This window comes from Poecile atricapillus, chromosome 1 (assembly GCF_030490865.1).
Source record: "Poecile atricapillus isolate bPoeAtr1 chromosome 1, bPoeAtr1.hap1, whole genome shotgun sequence".
NCBI classification, from domain to species: Eukaryota; Metazoa; Chordata; class Aves; order Passeriformes; family Paridae; genus Poecile; species Poecile atricapillus.
The window spans coordinates 130,772,590-130,794,413 of NC_081249.1; the positions used below are offsets into that span (position 1 = coordinate 130,772,590).

At 36.3% G+C, this 21,824-nt stretch overlaps 1 protein-coding gene across 2 annotated transcripts in view; it reads left to right on the top strand.

The window, feature by feature from the left end:
• Positions 1–19,903, top strand: part of LUZP2 (leucine zipper protein 2) — a 195,547-nt gene extending 175,644 nt beyond the window's left edge. For both annotated transcript variants that reach the window (XM_058843627.1, XM_058843636.1), the window contains 3 exons: positions 3,844–3,936; positions 13,757–13,834; positions 14,464–19,903. In XM_058843627.1, the coding sequence (XP_058699610.1) occupies positions 3,844–3,936; positions 13,757–13,834; positions 14,464–14,568 (276 nt within the window). In that variant the 3' untranslated portion in view covers positions 14,569–19,903. The remainder of the gene's footprint in view (positions 1–3,843; positions 3,937–13,756; positions 13,835–14,463) is intronic.
• The last annotated feature ends 1,921 nt before the right edge of the window (positions 19,904–21,824 follow it).

A 21,824-nucleotide genomic window follows, 5' to 3' on the forward strand; every position in this document is an offset into this window, starting at 1 on the left:
TTTACAGTTTTGGTTTTTCCCTTCATAAATTTATGTTCCTGATACAAAGCACAAACAATAACCCCAGCTGTCCGCAATTTAGCTCACCTTATCATCCTGAGCAGTCCAACTCTGTCTCATTACGGACTTCCTGTTTAGGTTCTTTTTCCCTTTGAACTGAAGATTGATGAGAGAGAGGCAGTTTTCTCTTGTTTGGTCTTGGTTGTTTATTCTTTTCTTATCAGCATTACAAGGAGCTATGTGCACTATGATAGAAAGGTGTAAAATGGCTAACAAAGATCCTCTTCAAGGTCTTTTATATGTCCATTTACCCAATTAACAAATGACAACTAAATTATTTTTCTTTGTGACCCAATGACCCAACACCTGTGTACTGCACTGCAGCATTCTTTATCCAATCACTTACTACTACCCAAAAACCTCTAGGAGAAGAACATGAAGAAGAAAGAAGAAGGGACAAGAGACAACACCCTAAATCCTCCATCTTGTCTTTTGTTCTCTAAACTACTTTTTCACCCCGTGATTTAAGAAAACTTTCTAATCTACACACACTTTTAGCTTTTTCCATCTAACTTTAGCATTTGTTCTCATGTATCACCAGGAAAACATGCTCATTAATTTCATGTTATATGAAATTCAGTGTTTTTCTGGATCCCAAAACTAAGTACCAGAAACAAGGGCACACACTCTGTCTGTATCCTAGACTCCAACACAACTCCAGCTGTAGAAACAGTAGCAGAAACACCTGAAGGAGGAAAATGAGAAGCTTAGCTTCTCTAAAGCAAACTCTAGCCACAGCAACATGCCACTCACTATTTCTGATTATCACTGCTTTATGCAGCCTTTGCTGCCTTTTTTAGAGTTTTCCAGTAGTTCCAGTTCATTACAAAAGCTCTCAGAAGGATTGTAGTTATACATTGCCCAAATAAGTTGTGAATACCTCATCCCTGGAAGTGTTCAAGACCAGCTTGGATGAGGCTTCCTGGTTCCCTCCATGAGGAGAGGCATTAATAGTGCTAGCATCATGGCTGCCACCACTGCCTGTGCAGCAATGGCAGGGCTGCATGGCAGACGGTGAAAACACAGTGAGTAACTCCCCAATGTGAAACCTAGATGAAATCAACCTATCGGTGCTGTGGGATCCTGCAGGAACATTTGCATTAGTGGAACTTCTTGGCAATGGTACCTACAAGCATCAGTTTTTCTTCTAGTCAGAGAAGAGGAGGAAGTGAGAATGTGTGAGGGAAAACAACATGGCTGCTCCAAAGTCAGTGGAAAAGAAGGGGAGGTGGTGCTGCAAGCATCAGAGCCAAAATTCCTCTGCAAGCCATAGTGAGGACTATGGTGAAACAAACTGGCCTCCTGAAATGTATGAAGTCAACAGGGAATGGAGAGATCCACTTGCAGCCCATGGGAAAAGTGATCACGCTGGAGTGGGTAGATGCTAGAGAAGGCAGCAGGAAACCTGAATAAAGAAAGAGCACCCCTGCTTCCAGAGATAGAGGGCCCTTGCTTCCAAACTGGAGCAGTCTATCCTTAGAAGATGTCACTCCATGGATATGTGACCCATGCCACAACAGTTTTGGGAAGACTGTTTGCTTGTGGAAAGGGACACCTTTAGAGAAATGACTCACCCTGGGCAAACAGAAGATCTCAAATGATGAAGTGACCAGAATCCCCATGCCTTGTGTCTCTGCACTGCCTTTGGGAAGGAGTGGGGGGGCTGGGGGGAAAAAAGGTGTTTTAAAGACTTATTTTACTTTTCATTATCCTCCTCTGACTCTCTTAATAGTAAATTTCCTTTATACCTTTAAATGTGAATATATTTTGCCCTTAGAGTGTACTTCTCCCAGTCCTTATCTCAAGCCATGGCCTTTTGTTAATTTTTTTCCCTTTCCTCTGCCCAGCTATAGCAGGAGAGGGTAAGTGAATGACTTTTGTGGGTGCCTGGCATTTGGCCAGTGTCAAACCACGACGGGGACCCAGCCACGGTTTTGCCCTCTGTTCTGTATTCCTCCTTTGGCCTTTGTGAGAAGTGTGGTGGTGTTTTAAACTTGAACTTAAGACGTGGAGATCAGTGTCACCTTAGGGTAACAGAATGAAAAGTAATTGGCGATGATGGTTGTGTAATAGACGAAGGGATGCAATGTCCATCAGTTAGAAAACAGGGGAAATGAAGCAGCCCTATTCACTGCTCCAAGGTTTAGCTGGTGTCTGAGCAGTGTGGCTCTGGTAAGTGATTTTAAAATTTTGTTAGAGTCTGATCCTACTGGCTAAGGCAATCATATAGAAATTGAAAAACCTCATTAAATCTTGTCTTTTGTTTGGGGAGAGAGAAAAGAAGAAGAGTTCTAATATGTAATAATGGACTTCACTCTTGAAGATAAAACAGGAGACAATTCGAAATTTTCCTGTTTTATACTTTCCTAGAAATAGGAAATGTTGTAAACATCTGAAAATGTTACACTTGGAAGGTACTCTCTTGATGACAATTCACCTAAAATCTCATACTTCCCCTTTTTCTGTAGAAATAACATGCTGAGAAATTGTGTATCATTTGCTAAGGTGAAATCTTAAGCAAGAATCAAATTCTTGATAAATAAGAAGCACTGTGCACAGACATTTATTCTTCACAGTTAGTAAAGCTTAAAGCTGTCTGGTTTTGCTGGCATCTCATGGGATTTCACTCTGTCAGATAGTCAAGAAATCAAGTGAACATAAGTTTTATCATTTATTGAACATATGCTTCTTTTATTTGATGGGACAAAATTTAGGTTTGAAGAATTGTAATTTCTTTCAGTCCAAACAGACAGGTCTCTCAATACAGGTATTAAATGGCATTTATTTTTTAACAAAACAATTCTTTATATTGATCTTTTTAAATTGTTCATCTCTACATTACTTCCTCCTGTAGTCAGTTGCTCTATAAAACTAACAAATCCTCATTGGAGAGCTGTTAACCAGAGACTATTTGAACTATTTTATTTCAACTATGAATTGAACTATTTCACAGTTCAAGTGAAAATGTACATAGTGACTTGCTTGGTTTGGTTTCTCCTGTTCTCCATAATTTCTGGAAACTTTGTATTACTTAGTAATTCAATGCAATGTAACTGACATGAGAAAGGTTTCAAAACTGATGTCAGAAGTTTTAACTTTCCTTTGCAGGAAAATTATTTTGCTATGTTTCCTGCCACCACCCCCCTGAAGAGTTTCAAAGTCTTGCAAGACAATTTGATGCTTTCAGGATAGTTTCAGTGCATGTTCTTCCTTTTTTGTCCTTTTGAATCTTAAAAGTTTCAGGAAATATAGAAAATTATGCTTAAAACAAGCAACAATTCAGTGAAAGGAAATTCACTGCTTTTAACATGATAGCAGAGTGCCTTCCCCATACAGAACTCCTTTTTATGGGTAAGAAGAGAAAGGCATGAAAAGGAACATCCAGCTTGCAGCTTGGGAGGCCCCAGCTGAGAGAGAGAGGATGTGGACAGGTGAAGTAAGCTCAAGCAGTTCATAAACATGTCAACTCAAAGCCTCCCAGAATCCACAAAAGTCACAGGGATATGAGTTCTGAAAATGCTTTCGTTCATCTTCTTTGGCATTTAGATAGAATATCTTGATTATGTATATGGAAGTAATCATTTATAAGGGAGTGCTCTAACAAGAATGTATATTGAGACATTCCCTGTATAAAATTTGCTGAAAATGCAGTATAGAAAGTAGTTAACAGTTTGCAGTATATGACCTCTTGGTTTTTCATTGTTATCCTGAAATTTCACGTGAATTATTTGATATTTTATCTCAATTATATTAATGTTTTTAATTATTATTTTTATTTTTCAGGTATGGCAAAATGTCTCAGCAGAGAAAGAGAATTTTCATGTGGTCTTGAAAAAAGAAGAAAATCAAAGCACCCAGGAGTGTGATTCTCAAGATGTAAGATTAGCTTACCTGAAAAACAGGGCCTAATCTAGGCTGTAAGAAAACATGAATGCTTTAGGCAACTGTCAATGGGACTTTTGCTATTCAAGATGGTAGACATATTTTATGAGCCAGTTATGTCATGTATTGTGCTGTGGAGCAAAGGCTCTTTGCTCTGAATCTGTGCATATATAACATCTGGGCTTCTTTTACAAACTGCTTAATAGAACTGGTAGAGCTGTTGCAGGAAGAGCAGTGGTACATGTTACCACTTACGTATCTTTACATATCTTTATATTTACATATCTTATACATATGTAAACATAAAGATATTTGTTTACATATCTTTACATATCTTTATATTTATTTCTAATAATCAGGCACAACCATCACAGATGCTTCATTTAATAAAGCAAAACCTTTAGGGGGATGTATGACATGACAGCATAATAGTTGAAAGGATGTGATACCATTCACTGCCAGTCTAGAAAAGCTGCAAGCTGTGTTTTTCTTATTATAGCTCTGATAGAAAGCTAAATCTGGTGCTTTTACTGGGACAATACACTCAGTCAGACAACATGTTAAGAGCTCTTAACAGAAATCTCAAATGCATGTATCATGGCTGTAATTATAAAGATACAAATAGAACAGAAAAAAACCCAGAAAAAATGAGCAAGACAAATTTTGTTGAGAGAGTCTGCTCTGACTGTTGAGGATTTTCTGCTCACTAGTTCAAAAAGTATAGTGCTACTTTGACTAATTTGCAAGTGAAATATATATATTGAATATATTGTGATATCTTGAGATAAAACAAAATCCTGTGGACATAACTGGGTAGCTTGCTATTAGTGATCATGGCAGTGTGAAGAAAACTAGAAAAAAATTTTAGATAATTCAGTATACAATAAAATATTTTTAAAAATTATACACTATCCATTTATTACAAATATGTTACAAGTTTATTCAGTTATAAGTTACCTCCCCTCTTCCACATATTCCCCAGAACAAGGAGAAATTGCATATCCATAAGTGTGCATACTTTTCTGTTGAACGTTTCTTAATGTCTATAGGTAAAGAAAACTTATTTTGCTAATAAAAATTGAAGGAAGAAAAGAAAAACATGTAAAATTATGAAGATGGAGTGAACTCTGTTTAGATTATGACTAGAGTTATACTTTGACTTAGTTATTCCTTGGAAAAGTTATGGAAAATTTGAAGAAATGTAGAATATTTCCAGTAGAGATTGAAGTAATTTAGGCTAAATAGTTGTGTAAGGAAGTTTAAACAGCTCCTTTTTATAGAACTGAATACATTAAAAGAGAAAGAAAAAGAAAATAACTATTAACATGTTTCAAAAATCAAATGAGTATTTAATTTCTGTATCAAGTACTGTGATGAAAGACACCTATAAGATTTACTTTTCCATAAAATCAAGGTTTTAGTTATTTAGATTAGCTGGTGGTTATTTTTGTGGTTCTAGCAACTAGTATTTTTAGCTGTTTAGTCAGACAGCAGACAGACACACTGTCCATCTCAACATCAGCTAATGTGGACATAAAAATAGTGCAGGTGATGACATTGGGCTAGCCATCTTTTAATCATCATCATCATCATCATCCTCCTCATCATCATCATCTCACATTAACATAGAAAGAGAGATACAAGGAAGAATTCAAATTATTAGCTTTGAGAACTGAACTAAAAATGTCCCTTTCCACAATTAATCTTCATATATTGGTATTAGAGATACCACCTTAAGTTCTGAAAGAACTGGAAGGAATTTATTTTCCCAAAGGATCATATTACTTCAGTAATACAAAGCTGCAATTTGTACCTGTGAACACTATCACTTGGAGAAAATTCAACACTAGGGAAGAGTTTTTATTGTATTTTCATCATTACTTGGCTGTGTGTAATTTTTTTCTGAAGTTGCTACAGCTGCTGAACTCCCAATGAAGGAAAATTAAGGTTGGATGGTTAAGGACATATGACTGGCTGTAATGCAGCATTTTTAAACAAAAATTAGTGAAGATGTACTTAAAACTCAGTTGCTTAGAAACCTAATATTTCAGCAACCCTTTCTCAGAACTTTACAACTATTTTTTTATTGTGTCTCTGATAAATAAAATGTGATTTATATTTTGGAAGAACTAGGGTAGTGAAGACTAACTAGAGAAGAACATGTACTCTTACAGATATTAAGGCAAAAAATAAAGCAAACTGGTTAGTTGCTGGTATTTTTAAGTTTGTATGGCTGAGCATCTCTGTCTTAAATTTGTGATCTTTCTGCAATTTTTTATTTATGGGTTTTATGCCTGTTCACAATAATTAGTGTAGTTTACATTAGAACAAATACAAATGAAAATTTATTGACAAATGGAATACAGACTAGCAAATCTGGAAATTAGACACTGCTGATATTTATCTGTAAGGAAATTTGACACAGAACTAGTAACAGCCAGAAATAGGTAGGATATCCTGTGATAGATTATCTGAAATTCATCAAAAACCAAAAAATGCTAACTTCAATATTCTTGTAAAAGTTTCCATTTTTTAGAGTATTTGTACTTTATTAGACACATATTGTCAATCCTGGTTTTTCTTACCCTTATCCAGAGATGTTTTCCTGTGTCTGGCTCCTGAAAATATTTGGGCAGAACTCTCTCCTGTATCCCTTCCTTTTTGTATCTTCCCAAAAGCTTTTGGGATTTTGGCTTTTATACCAGAATTTACTTTATTCCCTTTACATGTCAAATAATTCTTATGTATGGATGCTAAATATGAGCAAAAGCAGGGAGCACAGTGACCGTAGAAAAGCAGGCCACATAACTTTCTCAGTCTCACCTGTGAAAGTGGCCTGGGAATTCATAAGGAGGAATTAAAACAATCCTCAGAGATAGAAGACAGCCTTGCAGGTGCTGTTTGTCTGTTCCTTGTTTTCTTGCAAGAGAAGGTCGAGGGGTGGTGTACCCCACTGACCAATGATGGTAATATGTTAGTTCACTAACCAATAAGAGTTTTACCTTTCTGCACTTTCACGTATCTGTCTATAAAAGAAGATCTGAGGTAATAAACCTCTCTCTCCTGTTCAACTCACAAGAGAGTTCGTGTTGTGCTTCTCACCGTTCCAAATAGTGCGACACTTATGCATGTAACATAGCATTTAAAACTACTTATTTGATATTGCTAAAACATCAAAGAATTTATAAAATAATTCTTTTTTTCTCTGTTGTCATGTTAGATATTTTGTTTTGTCCTTGTAGAATCTTCTTTGATAAATAGAAGTGATAGTGCTTTTATTTACTGCCTTAATTTCCTGAAGTAAAAAACTATTACATGTTCATTAATCATTCAATGACAAAGGACATTGTGCACTGGAGCCAAAATTGTACACATTTCTAAGCAATCACAGCATCAGAGCTTTGATCACATTGCACTCTACAATTGTTTACCAAAGAAGTAATAAGAGAAACAAAGTAACTATTTTTATAACAAAATTTCAGACTAATAAAATCCTTAAAGTAAATTTGATTCTGCAAATGAGGACTAGGAAGGTCATAAGAAGTTATATCATCTGAGTTTAACCATCCTCTTAGTACACTGTGATCTAAAACAGAAGGCTATGAAAAACTGCAGAGGTGTCTTCTGAAAAAGTATATGCACATTTCACATACTTCTTGCTCTGTATCTTTCTTCTAAACAGTGAAGGTTAAAGCAGCTTCCAATACAGATCTGTAACAAATTCATGAGCAAATCTGATAAACACATCTTTGAATAAACTGCGAACCTAACTTGGTCAATGACAACTAAGATAATCAGTTTGTCAGTTGACCTAACCACACCATCTTTTTCTTCTATATGTGGTTTATTTTTTATTAACTCAGTACTTTCTCTCCCAGCACATGCTATAAACAACTTCTGTATCTGCTTTTTGTGCCCTCTGAAGCCAAAAAGAGTAGCGATGCAAAGGAACACTAGAACTCTAATGTCTGGTTAACTAAATATGTATGATTCTCTGTAGGAGCAGCAGAAATATTTTCTATTTGCAAAAGCAGTTATAAATGCCACTTACTTAAACTTGATTTCATGTTCACTTGTGATTTGATTATTTGACCTTAAATTGTTATGAATTTTTTGACCATAAAGCCAGTTCTTACTTGCTGAGTTGATGCAGTAGAAAACCCTTCTAGTTACATTGCTCAGCTGTTCTCAGATAAAGTTTCAAGTCCATAGCCAATGGACATGAGTTCTAACTAGCTCGTTGAAAATTTTTTAAAGATTCACACTTAGTTTATCCACCTTTGTCATTTATCCATCCAGCTGTGAAGCTCTCCAACTTTGCAGTGTTATTTACTAGAATTGAATACCATACCTTCTCAAATTTTGTGTGTATTACTGATCAAGATGCAGATTTTATAACCAGAATTTCACACACATACTTTGTTAATTGGACTGCATGCTATAGTGAAGAACGCAACACAGCATTTCAAGGCATAGCCCCCATCTCAATTTTTTTGTCATGTTAAATTTCTCACTTACTGCTCTTGATTTTTTTTATTTTGCAAAATGTATTGTTTAAAGGAAAATGCATTTTTATGAAAATTTTATTTTACAAACAGATTATTAATATGTTTCTTAAATTTTATGTAGACCAAGTAACAAGTGTTCAACATCACTAAATTTGTTCTGTTTCTCTGCCATATAGAAGAAAATAATAATAAAAATTGTGTTGTGCTTAGCCATAAAAATTGTAAACTAAATTTTGGGCAAACTAAAAATTGGGCAAACTAAATTTTAAGGAGATGTTAAGAAACTATGCAATTTGGAAAGAGCACAGTGAAAACAGTGAAATGGTCTATCCACCTATCAAATACACTTGATTAAAAGTTTTTTTTCCTGCAATCTCTCTTTGGGAAAGGTTTTGCTTTCATACTTAGAATTCTCAGTGCTCTGTTTTAGAGCTTTTAATGTTGAGTCTTCAAATGTTAGATCTCTCTTGATGTTTATGATAAAAATACTGTATATGTAATTTATTATGTTTGTTTTACAAATACGACAATTTTTGCAAATTATAGGGCAGATATTCCAGACATACCACTTAGAAAACTTAATGGTGAATACACAGAGGAAATACAGAGATTATTCTGTGAAACTGATTTGTTCATGGGTGAAATTTTGAGATCTGTCACTAGTCATTAAATGCAATTTATAAAATTATTGTAAGTTTTTATTAAAATGAATTAAGGAAAGGGTAGGAAAGAGAGGAGGCAGGGCTCAAAGCATCAGAGAAATCTATCATTTTTTGTCTTATTTCATTGCTTTGAGTCATAAAACTACAAGGACTAATCCTTTACTGTGTACGTGGACAAAGACTGGCTATGATGGCAAGTGTTGTAGGTTTGCTTCCTGAATTGACATTAAAGTGGATTGCTTGTGTGGACACATGCAGATGAAATAAGGATAAAGTATAACTGATCAAGAAGTCTTTATTAAGAAAATATCTCTAGCAGAATCACTCTTCATCTCTGATGAACCTATAAATGGGACCGTTTCAGTTAAAGCTTTGAGAAATATTAAGCTTATCTTGGGATGAGGAAAGCAATGAAATATTCAAAATGCCCCTTCCAACTTGGTGAACTTTTTGACCAATGAACTAACTGAGCCTCCAAAATGTTAGGAACTGTGCTTCTCCATGAGATCAGGACTTCTGCCATCCCTGCTCCCTCTGAAACTGCCAACCTCATGCTCATTAGAAAGGGATGCAGAAGAAAACACAGAAAATAGTTAGGAAGAAAAGACCCGTTTTGTTCTAAATGCAAATGGCAGGAAGTAAACTTCTGCAATTAAGTTAGAATTTGAGAATATTGTTGGATTTCACAAATGCAAAAGAGTATATTTTAATAATCTTGTATGCAAAGTTCATGAGAAGTCAGCATTTTGCCATGCTAACAATAACTTAAACTTTTAAAATTGTTGTGGTATTTTAGTCATCCAGTATTTTTCAGCTAGATCAAGGCATGGTGTTTTGAATTGTCTTCTTACTTTATATAAGGTCTTGCCCTCCTTTTGGTGGTATTTGGTCTTGCCCACCTATGCTGTATTTTCTCCCTTTTGATCTGCACTTCTTATCTACCTGTTACTTCAGGCACAAACAAGAAAATAGCAACATTATTACTGTCTTGACCTCACATTCACATACTGTCTTTCTCTATTTCTGAAAAGATATTAGCTGATGTACAAAGGGTCATCACCTGGCTATACATTAGCTGTTGGTGTTGGAGATTTTTCTTCCTAAAAAAAATTTAGTATGTAGCCTAAGAGCCTGCTTAAACTTCTCTGGAAGCACTAAGGAGAGGGACAAGCAAAAAATCATTTCATATTTATTCCAAACTCATTACATCTGCATTGCTTCCAGAGATAACTGTGTTTTGTTCAAAGTCTGCAGATGGTGAGAGAAAGGTAGTGCCTCTTCCCTGCCCTTGCTTGAAGCCAGCACAGATTTAAAATTTACCTGTGACTAATCGAGATTATGTGCAAGCAGAACTTTTAAAACTTTCTTCCCAATAGTGGGGGAAATAATCCATATTGTGAAATGTTATGTTACACTTGGTATGAAAACTAGAACATCCTTGAAGTATTCCTGACAATATTTTAAATTACAACCTGCCTTGTTATGATGGTACAAGAGGATTCAATTGAGTTGTATTTAGCTAACAGGACTGACTTGAGATTAGGTGGGATTTTTTACATTCTAAATAGTTTCTTGAAAGATGCTTTTATTCTTTTGTTAGCATTTTATTAACATTTCAGTAATAATCTTTCAAAAAAATTTTCACTCTTTGGAAGAAAAGCAATTTATCTTTCTCTGATAGAAATTGAGAAAGCTGCTTTTTGCCCAGTTGTGTGTCTCTTTGTTCAAGCATATGTTGAGGGGCATTATTTACTGTTAAGTAATCACAGTGCAAGGTACTGGAATGCCTGCTCTTGTGGGGGAACAAAGAGTTCCTCCCAGACATGACCCTCAGATATTGAAACCTTGATTCAAAGTTTGGCATGATCCAAGTATCTCTTCCAGTATGTACTTCTAAAACCTCATTTACATGAAATAAAAAGCCACCCTGACAACATTTCAACACCTTTACTTTCCAAAAGCAATTATTTTTGCTTTTTGATAATTTCTACCATGTCAAGCTGTCATTCTTGTAATGAATCTTTTGTAATGAGTGTTCCTCTCACAGGAGGGAATCTGACAGAAAGAAAGTCACATAGACAAACGTACAAAACAATTCACTACTTGGCTTAGAGGGAACTAGCAACTATAACAAAAGTTTAATATTTTACTTTCTTTGTCTGTCAGCTAAGGTTGTAAAAGGTATTCTAGTATATTTGGTTTAAATTTCTCCACTGGTCTTTAGCTGAGGGACACAAAGATAGATGTACTGTGTGTATTTGTATATTTATGCATTTATATATGTATATATATGTATATACATATAAGCATATAAATACACACATAGAGGTGTGTGTGTGTGTGTGTATGTGTGTGTGTGTGTATGCATGTGTTAATACATATGTCTGTGATCATATGTGGATGGGATTCAGTTTGGTTTCTGTTAAACCCAGTTTACAGATACAGTAGGTTATGTTAATACTCGTCTGACTCAGTTTAGGAACCAAACTGATAAAAAGCCACAACCACTGTATATGTGTGTGTGTGTGTGTATATGTATCTATCTATCTATCTATATATATACACACACACACATAAATATATACGTATGTATACATATACACACACATATATATGTGTATGTGTATGTGTGTGTGTGTGTACACCTCATCAATAGGAGCTGGTTACAATCCTGGCTATTGAACAGTTGTTGACTGATGGCATATTGAAAGTCATTGCTGTTGTTCAATCTGTAATTTATTTGGAAATTATATACAATATTTCACAGTGACAAGGAATCCATAATGAATGTTATACTTTAACAACATAAAGACATTCTTTAGAAAAAGTCCCTACTATCTCTCTCTAACAGTGATCCATATCGTGTGCTACTAAAAAGAAGAGAACTCTTGAGTGAACAAATATGAAATACTCCAGACTTAAGTCTTTATTGGTCTTTTCCTATTAAGATAGCCTTTTTTGTCTGGTCTATGAAAAGAGTATGCAAAACTACTCACTCATAAAGCATTGGCTTTATAATTTGCTTTTATTTTCTCTAAGGCAGATCTGGTTATTTTTTTACTTCCTTTACATATGTCTTAAGCAGCTGATCTATAGCTTTATTAATGTCAATTAATAGTTTTTGCTTCCTATCTCCTATAAATTATGCTGGTGAAATATGTTACCTGATTTCACATTCCAGTATGTACAGTCAGAGCAAATTCTGGATATACAAATTATCTTATATTTAATTCACATTATTTATGTCCTCTTCATGATACAGTTTGGAATACTGTTCATTGTTTGACCTATAGTATCTTTTGTCCTCAAGCTTCACATCTAGAAGTCACCCAAACCCTCATTTTTTCTGAACATGATTCATCTTGAAATATTTTTTTAAAATCTAGATTAATAGTAAATAATTTAAATGGAAGTTTTGGCAGGACTACACTTACAAGGTTTTGAAGTACTAAAAGTCTACTAAAAATTGCTGTTCTGTCATCTGACTCTCTAGTCTTCATCTAAGACAAACCACACATTTGTTTGATATTTTGTTTGATTTGTTGTCATGAAAGGAGTAGGTGCTTTATGAATAGACTTTATTTTAATCAATATTGCCTTGATTATTCCCTATATTAATGCAACTTTTATTTTCCATTGTCTAGAGTGGGAAAATATGAAAAAGAGTTCCCCACATGAAATCTATTTGCATCTTCTCATAGGCTCAACTTCAGTAGCTTAAATATTGCTAAACCCCTCCACTTTTACATTGAAAAGCATCTTTGATGACTTAAAACTTTTTAAAAGCCCTGTCATTTTCACTCTATTTAAATGTATCAGTTTGAATAGGAAAACAATTAGATAAATTTCAATGTGGACTCAGATTAATGACCAAATATTATGACTATTTTACTGTATTTCATGTTTCAGCTCCTTTTCCTGTGGTATCACTAATCCTGGTCCAGAAGGGACTTTGATTTAAGTACAGTAGAATTTTCAGTGTTGTGTAAATATCTGATTTCATATCTGGAGATATCCTTGGTTAAAAATATACTTTGTAATTTTATTTATGCTGTGCAACTTTGTTTTCCCAGATATTAAAAAGCATATTGACAAAGAATATATCATTATTCCTTGAATAAAATGACAGTAACTAATGTAACAAGATTTTGCACTTTGAGAGTCATCTGACTTCCCCTTTCAGTGACTTTATATTCCCATTCAGGGATTATTATACCTAAGAGATCTAGAGTTTAGACAAGACAATAGTAATAGGGAAGTTCTAACTGTAAGGCTGATTTTCAACTGTTTGTTAATATTTCCTTACCCATAAAAGACACTTGTAATGACTTTTCTGTTCCCTAGGACCACTTGTAGGAGTAAACTTCACTGTTGTTGATGAGATTTAAACATGAAGAAAAAAACTGGATAAGTATTAAGTTGTTAAGCTTGCCACCACAAAACTATATTGTTGATGACTATTACAGGGATCATGGGAGTCTGAGATAAGCTTAGCTATAAAAACTTTGTTCCATTTCATCAGCTAGGCTTAAAAGAAGACCCAGTGAATTTTTTTTTGTTTGTTTGTTTGGTTTTTTTTGTTTAGAAAACTGAATATTTTAGGAAAAAATATGATGTCGTTATCTCTGATATTTGTATTGACAGGTTGCCAAGACATGTTTGGGGAATCATAATGATTCAACATCTCGTTTGAAAGCACCAGAAACAGAGACAAACTTTCAGGTATTCCCTTTCAGAGTAATTGTTGGGGTTTTACTGAAAGGTCTTGTGAAATGCAATTACTTGAAGTATACTTACAAATTCTTCACCAAGTTCTGTCTCAAAAGAGAAGACTATTTATTTCAGACTATGACTGCATCTGATTGCAATTCATCTATTCAAAATGTTTTCTGGCTGGTAACAATTTGCAAACTACTGAATATTTAAAGAACTAGTAGACAAGTGACTTAGTAGTCAAATCACTTAATTTGATAGTGTGATGTCTATAGCCCTGGAAGCAGGAGCATGGAAAGATTTCCAAAATAATTATATATATATATATATATATATATGTATATTTGTTATATATATATCATATGCAATTATATGAAGCTGTGTGCAGAATCAGGCTTGTATGGTTTTGCACTGTGAAAGTTGTTAAATATGCTTCCTTTGATAGAGATCAGGACCCCTTTCTAGGCACAGTTGGCAAATACCATATTCTGCTGCAATAGTTTATGATTGGCACATCAGTTTAATAAAAATACAGCTCTATGTGCACTATTGACATGGATTTTTAACATACTTTTTTATTTTTGTTTATGTGTATTGTATACACCATGTTTACACTGATGATGTTTTCACCTCTACAGAAGCTGCACAGCCCTCCATGGACTAAACCTGAAGATAAAAAATCACATGAAAAAAATGAGAAAAAATATGAAAAATCAGTTAGTACACAAGAAAACAAACTCTAAATGCTACTAATCTGCATTGAAAAATGCCAGTCATTTCCATCCTCATGTTATGTTAGCATAAAGGCATGAAATGTCCCAGGTTTCTAAAGCATGCATTTTTCACTGTTTTATGAATGTCTGTAAATTAGTCTAGAACACACCAATTAGTACCTTACAGCAATAATCAGAAATAGATGTCTGAAGAAATGCTTTTTAATTCAGTCCAGTTTTTGAACTCTTGTTCTACCTTATCAGTAATTGTATACTATAAATTACTTTCTTTGTAAACAGTCACTCTCAAGTATTCTGTCAGTCTGTTTAATTTAATGTAATTTGGTGGCAGATTAAGTTTTAAGATTAAAGGGCAGTCAGTGTGTGGGGGGAAAATATCTGTGTAACCATATTTGAAGTACAGTCCTTAAGTGCAACTGTAAAAGGAGAGCTGTGCGCGGGGGTCCATGTATACTTACCTTTTAGTAATTTCCTTTCAAATCTACTTACACAATAAAATATTTTATTTTGTTCTTTTTTCTCCTCACTGCTATATTAACTAGTCCACTTTTGAACACTGAAGAGCTGACAGAATTGGAGTTTAAGGGATAGAAATAGAGAGGATCATTACAAATTGCAAGTGGTACTGAGTTATAGTTTCTTAACTTGGATGGCAGCCATAGGAAGTCAGTTTCATTCCTTATATTTGTGCTGATCTCAACAGGATAAAATAGAGACTACTTTAAGGGGTAAAGCCCTATTTTGTCCACTGCCGTTGGCCTTTGATCACTCCATCAGGAAGGAGCATATTGATTGGAGTAAGCTCTGTCACTCATGGATTCTTTCAGTTTCTCCTTAGTCGCATACTGTATGACAAGAAAGCAGAAAGAAAGGGAGGAGAAGGAAGAGAGAATGTTTTCCTTGTTTGTGTGTATGTCATTATTGGTCTAATTTAAGAATTCATATGCCATATCTTGTTGAGATGCACATCATTCAAGAAGAGTAGGAAAAGCAAATTGCCTGATGCAATGCTATGCTATCCTTAGAAAGAAGTATTTTAAAGCAGTTGTAACTTGTAAACTTCCAGCTTTGTCTTAATGCACACAGCAGCACATTTTTTACTAGATTTAAACTAGTTATAATAATTTACCTTTTGTTGCTTTGTATCAATTTAAATGCAAATAGACAAATCCTTTATTTCACTTAGTGGTATTCTGTCTTCAGTTTTAGCATTTAAGATTTTACCTCTCCTTCAGCAGTCTCCTTCAATACCCACCTTTTCCTTGCTGGTATGAATAATCTTTCATCCTGACTTTGAGCACTTTGAATATGCTCCTCTACTCAAAGGTAGATAGTTGCAGACTGGTAGGTTTCTCTGCCTTGAGAAAATACAGTTTTAAAAAGAAGAAAACCTCATGAGCTGGCCAAATGATGACAAACTACAGCTTAAGACTTCATTTTAAGGGTCAAAAGAAATGGAATCGTGGCCACAAAATTAATCAGAAAAGAGATGGGGCTTTTTGCCTCTGATCCTAAATCTTGCTGAAGACAGTCTGCTGTCTTTCAAAATTTGGAGCAAGAGACTTGTGATCTTGTCATATCTACAGCTGGCATGAATTTCTAGTGATTCCAAAAGTGACATTGGTTTGCATATGACACACCTTAACTGAAAAGGTCACGAAACTCTGTTTCAGTCATCTGTCAAGAAAGGATCTCCACTGGACACTGGTTGAAAGCCTCCAGCAGGACGAAAGCCTGTGAGCACAATGTTTCCTGTAGCTTTAGAAAGAAGCCTTTGTTAATAGGATTCCCTTCATCAGGCAGCCTGTAGTAGATACCAACTACATGGATCCTTTGCTGCATTGATCAGATTCTTACCTACAGGCTTTTGACTTGCTCGTGGCTGTTCTTCAAGGACAGCTCACATTGAATCAATTTCTTGATGTAGAGGGCAATGTCTCCATCTCCTTCTTCCCCTATATCTTCTGAACAGGCTGTAGCTATCAGTAGTGATACTCCAGTCATGGGATTCAATCCACCAAGTTTCAGTAATGCAACAAGGTCATAATTTTCTAGCAGCACAGTGGTTTCCAGGTCCTCCTGTTTGTTGCCCATGCTGTATGCGTTGATATAAAGGCACCTCAGATTGCCTGCCGGCCACTTCACCTTCCCAAAGGAACACCCCTCTTCTTCCTTTGATGTAATTTTCTGGTGTTTTCCATGTCATCTTTTATTACCTTAGGAGTCCCCAGCTTGTCCCCATAAGACTGCAAGTGCATTCCAGTGTGGCTCACTACAAAATCATTGGGGTGGGCTGTCAATTTTAACCCCAATACTTTCTTGTCCCCGCAGGGCACATCTCTCCCATGCTGGTTTTATTGCCTTTCCCCTTCAAAGCTATCCCTCTCAATCAGCCCTGCCAACTCAAGAACATCATCCTTTTTCTCCTTTTAAACAGGTGAACCCCATCTCTCTCCATCAGGTTTGATGCTATATAAATCACTCCATGATCGAAAAAACTCCAAATTCCACCAATGGCACCAGTCTCTAAGCCACACATTGATCATGCAGATTCTCCCGTTCCTTTTGGCATTCTTCCTTGCTACTAAAAGTCTTGAGGAAAACACCACCTGTGCTCTTACTCCTTCAACCAGTCACCCCAATGCTCTGAAATTCTTTTTGATTCTGCTAGGATTTGATTGCATTCTTTCATCAACCTTGTCACTGCCAACCTGGACAACAAGCAGTGGGAAATAATCAGAGGGCTGAATCATTCCAGGGAGTTTCCTGGTAAACCCCTTACCCACACCCAAGGGAGGCAGCAGAATTCCCTGTCAGATGGCATACGTGGCCCCCAGTTCCCCTCAGAAGGGAGTAGCCCAATACAACTACCCTTTATTATTTCTTAACAGTTGAAATTGTGATCCATCTGGCTGACTGACCTATTCCAGATAAACCCCCAGACAGACCTTCTTCTCCAATATCATCTGCCTGACCCTCATGTTCAGAGCCTCATACCTGCAGTGTAAGGGTACTTGGGAAGGTAAGAGAGGCTGGGAGGGGATTCTCCTACCTCCATGAGCAGGGACCTTTTCCATTCCCCTCATGTTTTAGGTCCCCTCCTTCTGCCTGATGGCGAGAGGATCAGGGCTCACACAACTCTTGCTGAGCTTTGAAGAGGGTGACTCCATGTCGTGGTTTTAAACCAGTAACTAACAAAAAAATTGCTTATTTCTTGCCATGAGATATGGATTAGAACAAGAGCAAAACAGGCATAAAACTTAAAAGGAATAAAGAAAGTTTATTAACAAACTACAATAATAAGAACACCAGAATAAACTTCCAGAAAACTTCTTTTTATCCTTTACTACCCACCATTCCTTTGTTCACATGACAACAGAGACAAAAACTTTAGAACTTTGATGGTTTAAACAGTCCCAATTCCTTCTACTATCTTTTCAACAGTCTTTGTAGAGAAACAGAAGTTTCTTTCTGTTAATTTATGGAGTTTCTCACAAGAAAACTATTTTTGTTATAGTTTTCCTTTTCCCTGATATCAGCTGCTCAGAGCTGCTGTTATCAGAGCTCACTCCTCCCATTCCACATCACTCTGAGGTGTGTATGGGCCAAGAGTCTAGGGATGGCATTTTAAGGATGAGTTATTCAAAAGCAAAAGTCTTCTTCAACTGTTTTTGTGAGCTTCACCAGAAAACAGTTTTTCTCATTGCCCCCCCAAGGCTTCAAATTTTCGCTTTACTGTTTCCAGCACTTCACTATATCACAACCACTCTACTTTTTACTCAAATTTACACTTTGAACACTCTATTCCTCCCCATACTCTGTCATGAATTAAAGGAGTTCTTTTCAGGACTTCATTGTCCATCTCCATAGTTTTAACAGAAAAATATTTCATCTTAATTAAAGCATCTTCTTAATTCTCTACCTTTCCTGAAGCTTCTTTTCTTTCTTGTCACTGGTAGTTTATAAAGTCTCTTTTCATGTTGATCACTCTCCTTTTCTCTCTCTCTGGATAAAAAGATTAATCTGCAAGTCTCATCTGGGTAATGAAAGAGTTAAAATCTTGCCCAGGTTTTTGTAGATAGTTCTGTAGCCTCGGCTGGTGCAGGAGCTGGAGCCGTCTGCGATGGAAAGTTCCTCATGGCTGCTCTGGAGAGTGTAGTCGCCGCCCCAGCCCGCTGAAGGTCCAGAGCCTCTCTCCTTCTTCACTCAGCAGTTTCTAGTGAATTTAGTTACAGCAAAGCCTGCAGCTGAGCCAGAGATCGGCCCTGCCCGGCCCGGCCAGAGCCTGGGGAAAGCAGGCCTGCATCTCCCGGCCGGGAGACGCGGCAGGCCCAGCCCGGCCCCCACCCGGCCGCATGGCCTGGGCAGGGAACGGGAGGCCTGGAGCTCCGCCACCCTTCACAGCCAGGAAAACAAAGAGCACAAGAGGACTCTGGTTTTACACTTTAAGGTAGGGTTCACAAGTTGATCCCCCTTTTCAATGGTTAAAATTGCTGTCAATTCCCAGTAATGGCCAATAATTGGTCAGGAGAAGATACTCCTTTCAGTCCCCAGCAACTTCAACTTCCTTAAAGGTAAAGTAACCCCATGACACTCCACCAGTCTATTTCACTTTCTTACTCCCTGATACTCCTCAGCCTGATTAAACTGGGATTCATTATAAATGGCAATATAGTTATTGTCTTTCATATTTATGTATTGGCTTTTGCAAGTTATTATTGATCACAAAGATTCTGATATAGTACAATTTGTAATCCCTTTTAACTGCTTTTTGATATAGTATAATCTGTCAGATTTTGTATACACCCTATAGCTTATATAAATAGTGTGATAAATATATTATAGCTTAGACCTTCACATAGTATTAAAATAGAGACTGTGTGCTGTTAAATACTTTAATTTGTGTAACTAACTCAGATAATGGTGTGAAATAGCTATAGTGGTTCAATGTATTTATGGACTATCTCACCTGAATGATAACAGTGACAAGAACCAGAACACCAAGAGAAAAATTTACTACTTACTCTCCAGTTATCAGGAAGTGTCAAAACAACAGAATGGAGCCTTGAGAAGAAATTAAATACATTGATTGAATCTACAGGATGATATGTAGACAAGTCAAAGGTCAAAACCAAGCAAAAGAATTCACAGAATATGTAAACCCACAGGAATGTTTGAATACGTATAACCCTCATTAATATGTATTTAGCCAATGTAATGAATAATATACATGAAAATTGTTTTAAGTTAACAGGCTACTTTTGGCAGTTTGCCAGGCACCCCAAGACTGGATATTGTTTCTTTTTACTTTTATTAAACTTTAAAAAAAAATATTATACAATGAGCCCTGTTTCTCACAGGATTTTTTTTCTCAAAGACACCTTAAACACACATTTACATACTGAGAGACTGCCAGCTATTCACCACTCTTCACAGAAGTAAATGTGAATACCGTTTATTTCTATCTTTAGCACACCTTTTATAGGGTTCTACAGGGTCTGCGGGCTAAGCAAGTTACTATTGGCTAATACACACAGGTTTACATTCTTTCTCTTATACACAAGGATATTGTTTTGCTTTACTCTCTCTTCTGCATGAAGGTTTCAAGGACTTTAGCCTTTAATATCACGACTTATTTCAAAGACTGGTTTGTGCAGACAGACCCTTACTAATATATAAAATATGTCAACACAATCCAACGTATCTTTTTCTATAGTGAATATTCTAATTCTCAGTAACCAATCACTATAAGATACACCCACTAAAGATTTTGCATACAGCCTCTGAGCATCCCCATATTAACATACAGTGTTGCATTTTAATCTCTACAAGCTTTACAAATTCTTCCCTTGGTTCTTGACCTTTGGACTTTCTATCAGCAGAAGGACGTGGTTTTATCAGCAGGGACTCTCCTTTAGCTGGCTAGGCTATTGTTCTTTGGTTATATAGTAACCAGTACTCAGCATCTTATGACTCAAAGCAGGCTTTCATTTCTACTTTGATTCTAGCCTTCATATTTTCAGAATCTTCTGCCAAGCAATCACATTCATAAGGTTTCCCTGTTTCATCCTCCCCAACAGAAAGAGAAAAAAGAAATGAAAAAGAATTTTTTAGACATAGTTACATGAAAGGTTTCAAAAGCACTATGCTTTGGCATACTTAGGTAAGAATATCACACATTGTAACCAATATAGGACCCAGCAAATATTAGCCACAAGGTAAAGACACAAGATGAAACTTGGCAAGAAATAGGGAACAGAACTTGCAAAAATGAAGGACAGAGCTTCCTAAACCAGTGAGAAAATCACTGAAACAGCTAACAGGAGACTGCACATGACTAGAGGAGAAAGGTGAAAAGTGCACAGTGAGGAAGACGCCCAGCCTTCATCAGGGGACCACGGAGGAAGACATGGAGCCTTTCTCAGTGTGACCAACAGGGTGCACTGTGCCTGCACTTTACGTATGGTAATGATGATAATGATTTTTAAGAAATAGTTTGCATAACCATATCTTTTCAAAGGGAAACAATGACTATGCATAAAGTATCATATTCGTTACATATATTGTAACCTGCTGTGTACTGAGATTTGCATGTGTTAGGAGATATCCCCTATGCACCTGGTGCACTGAATAGAGCAAATACTTGCGTCTTGGACTTTGCCTTGGAAGTGTCTCTTGGCCTGGTTTGGGGCAATTCAGTAGGGAGGGGGTGACAAAGACCAAGGCAAAGCTGGAATTGAACCTGGCAAGGGCCACAAAGAATAACAGGAAGGGCTTCTTCTAAAATGTTAATCAGAAAAGGAAGACATAAGAAGGTGTACTGATAAATTGTGCTGGAAAACAGGTAACAATGGATGACAAGAAGGCTGAGATACTCAACAACATTTTTACCTCAACAACATTTAGCCTTGAATGGCAGCCTCTGTTCCCAAAACTCTCAAATGCATGGAGAGCAGGATGGGGACTGGGGAATCAAATTTTCTCCCACTGTAAGAGAAGATCAGGTTCCTTAGACCACCTGAGGAACCTGAATGTACATGGCTGTGGGACCCAATGAGATGCCCCCAGAGTCCTGAGAAAATTGGCTGATGTCATTGTCATCTCCATAACAGTTGAAAAGTCATGGCAGTCAAATGTAGTCACAGGCGACTGGAAAAGGAGAAACACCATACCTGTCTTCAAAAAGGGTAGAAAGGAGGACCCTACCAAGTACCAACATGCTGACCTCACCTCCTGTCATGGGGTTACTTTACCTTTAAGAAAGT